The sequence below is a fragment of the Vombatus ursinus genome, unplaced genomic scaffold, assembly GCF_900497805.2.
Source record: "Vombatus ursinus unplaced genomic scaffold, bare-nosed wombat genome assembly UNPS02014810.1, whole genome shotgun sequence".
Classification (NCBI taxonomy): Eukaryota; Metazoa; Chordata; class Mammalia; order Diprotodontia; family Vombatidae; genus Vombatus; species Vombatus ursinus.
In genome coordinates this window covers 27,346,811-27,349,647 of record NW_020954588.1, presented here as the reverse complement: position 1 = coordinate 27,349,647, position 2,837 = coordinate 27,346,811, and the positions used below count along the sequence as shown (strand labels likewise).

The 2,837-nt window shown below is 38.7% G+C and overlaps 1 protein-coding gene across 1 annotated transcript in view; it reads right to left on the bottom strand.

Moving 5' to 3' along the window:
- Positions 1–554: 554 nt before the first annotated feature.
- The window catches only part of SPATA16 (spermatogenesis associated 16), a 256,503-nt gene continuing 254,220 nt past the window's right edge, over positions 555–2,837 (bottom strand). The window contains exon 10 of the mRNA XM_027875661.1: positions 555–785. Coding sequence (XP_027731462.1) covers positions 663–785 — 123 coding nt within the window. The 3' untranslated portion in view covers positions 555–662. The remainder of the gene's footprint in view (positions 786–2,837) is intronic.

Genomic DNA, 2,837 nt, shown 5'->3' with positions numbered 1-2,837 from the left:
AGTAGAAAGAGCACTATTGAAAGTCCTATTTAAAAAAAAATAACCTGTCATCAAATCCTGCTTCATATAGTTACTAGCTTTGTGACTCTGGGCAAGTCACTTATAGGAGATGATATACATAAAGAGATCTGCAAGTGTAAAATGTTATTTAACAGCTAGCTAGCATACTTAACTTCTATGCAGCTCAGTTTTCTCATCAGTAAAATGGATGGAGAGGAGAGGGTAGACTCACTGGCCTTTAAGGTCCCTTCTAGCTCCAAAAATACAATCCTATGTGCTAACGTGAATGCATCTTAATGGGACTAGAGGGGCTCTGGGTGTACATTGGTGAAAGTCCATTGTACTGTAGAAAGGGCTCAGTGGGTGAGTGAGTTTTGCTCATGGTTATTCTCTATGCTATTTAAATAAACAAGATGGATGTGAATAAGAATCGAGTCAAACTTTCTGAGAACATTTATTTCTGCCAGCTGAGACTAATGAAGTGTGGAATCTCCTTGCTCAAGATGAGCCAGAGGGAAGAGCCACCTTATTCATCCGAAGGCAGGCCTTTGTCATCCCAGCTGCCAAATTCCAACTGCCTGGATGTCTGCACCTTTTCCTTGGGGATGTCGTGGTTGGTGGGTTGGGGTGAGGGGAAGGAGGGGGCTCCGTGTCTCCAGTGACTAGCACTGCTGTACACTCTGAAGCCGTTTCATTTTCATTTTCTGCCTCCTGGCTGTTCTCAGTTTTTTGGTTTTTAAGAAACTATCCTCTAATTGGTATAGAAAGTCTTCAATTAGCCCAACCTGAAAGACACAAACAAAAGTCCTTATTGTTTCATGTCAAAAAAAAAAAAAAAGAGGTCTCCTGGGTTTCCTAAATCATTTGCATTTCTAAGGACACTTTTGAAAAAGCTCTGGTGAGCAGAAAAGAAGAAAGAAGGGAGAGAATGAGAAAGAAAAAGAATGAAAAGAAAAAAAGAAGAAAGGAAGGAAGAATGCAGCTCAAAATATAAATGATTTCTGTCCTATTTCCTTTGGGGTTCAATTACTTTACCTGGGTTTCCCAAATCATTTGTATTTCTAAGACACATTTTTGAAAAAAGCTTTGGTGAGAAGAAAAGAAGAAAGAAAGAAGAGAATAAGAAAGAAAAAGAATGAAAAAAAAAGAAGAAAGGAAGGAAAAGCACAGTTGAAAATATTAATGATTTCTGTCCTATCTCCTTTGGGGTTCAATTACTTTTTCTAGGTTTCCCAAATCATTTGTATTTATAAGTCACATTTTTGGAAAAGCTCTGGTGAGAAGAAAGAATGGAAGGATAGAAAGAAGAAAGAAAGAAAAGGCAATGAGAAAGAAAAAGAAAGAAAGAAGGAAAGGCACATTGAAAACAAAGAATTTCTGTTCCATTTCCTTTGGGGTTCAATTACTTTACATGCGTGGAGCTGACATGCGAGAGCACCTTTGTTGAGTCATGCATGCTGGGAAGGGGAATTGATCACAAGGCCCTCTTTAAATGGCAATGAAAACCAGCCATTTTAAAAGGAAAACACGAGCCAGAAATTAATCTCAGACAAGGTTTTGTTTCCCTCCTTGTCCTTAAAGAATGCTGGAGGAAAGCAGAGGCTGTGGCATTTATGTGGCACATGTTTGCATGAGAGAAAAATGAGTATTCCATATGGCCTCAGCAAGGGCCATTTTTCTATTAAATCAAAATGAAGTTCTGAATAAATATTTTTTCTTTAAAAAAACAAAACAAAACAACAAATGGCATCCACCAGAGGGTCTAGGGAGAGAATGCAGAGCTACAATTCCAGGAAGAGAAAAAAAAAATCCATCAGTCTTCCTCCAAAATAAACTCATGATTATTCAAATATGCAACAGCTTTGTAGGTATTCTGTTTGTCAGCAAAAACTTGGAAGTAAAATAGATTGCCATTCATTATGCAGCAATGGGATCACATAAAGAGGCAGAAATGCAAAGGTGTGTGCTTAATGTTCGGGCAAAGCACAAAGGAGCTCCCCATACACCACCCATCTCCCAAAGCAAGCCTGGGCCTGAGTATTTCCTTCTCAAGATCCATCAACAAAGTGCATGCTCAAGATGTAAACACTTACAATTCCTATCTTCCAATTGTGAATTACACTTTTTAAAGGCTCCATTTAGCCTTTGGAGAAATAGTGAATGGATTATTCAGCTTGTCAAAAAGAAAAGAACAATGGGTTATAGACACATTGCAGCCATCGGAGTCCTCCATATGTTATGTACGGCACTTAGCGTCTCCTTGGCTTTTCTCAAAGAAAACAAAATCAGTTTTATGCTGTGAAGACAATGACTTCAGGATGAACAGTGTGCATATGGACGTGGGTATTATATACATCTCTTTATGTATGTGCAGCGATACAAATAAGTGTGGGTTCTGTGGAGGTACTATCAGTGTCTGGGGTTGACTGTTTAACAATGACAATTGCCACATCTTTAGCATGTTAAGGTTTACAAACTCACAACAGTCCTGGGCTGTTGTTATTATTATCTCTTGCTCTATGATGAAATTAAGATTTACTGTGGTTAGCTGACATGCTCAGGGTTGTACTGCTAACAGAACCCCACAGCTCAACACCTCAGGTTTTGGGCTCATATGAACTGGATTAAGTCTTGTGGGAAGGCTTGACCCACAAACTACTGTCTTTGAGGCATTTTGCCTAGATTAAGGGTTTCCTATGGGAGCCTTAAATATTTTTTGAGGCTTCCAGAGTAAAATATTTTTGAGGTTCTCAGACTGGGGGCAAAAAGAGCCAATAGCAGTGATTTAGTCTATGGTGAGATCTCTCTCTCTAATTTATCTCTATATTATCTCTCAT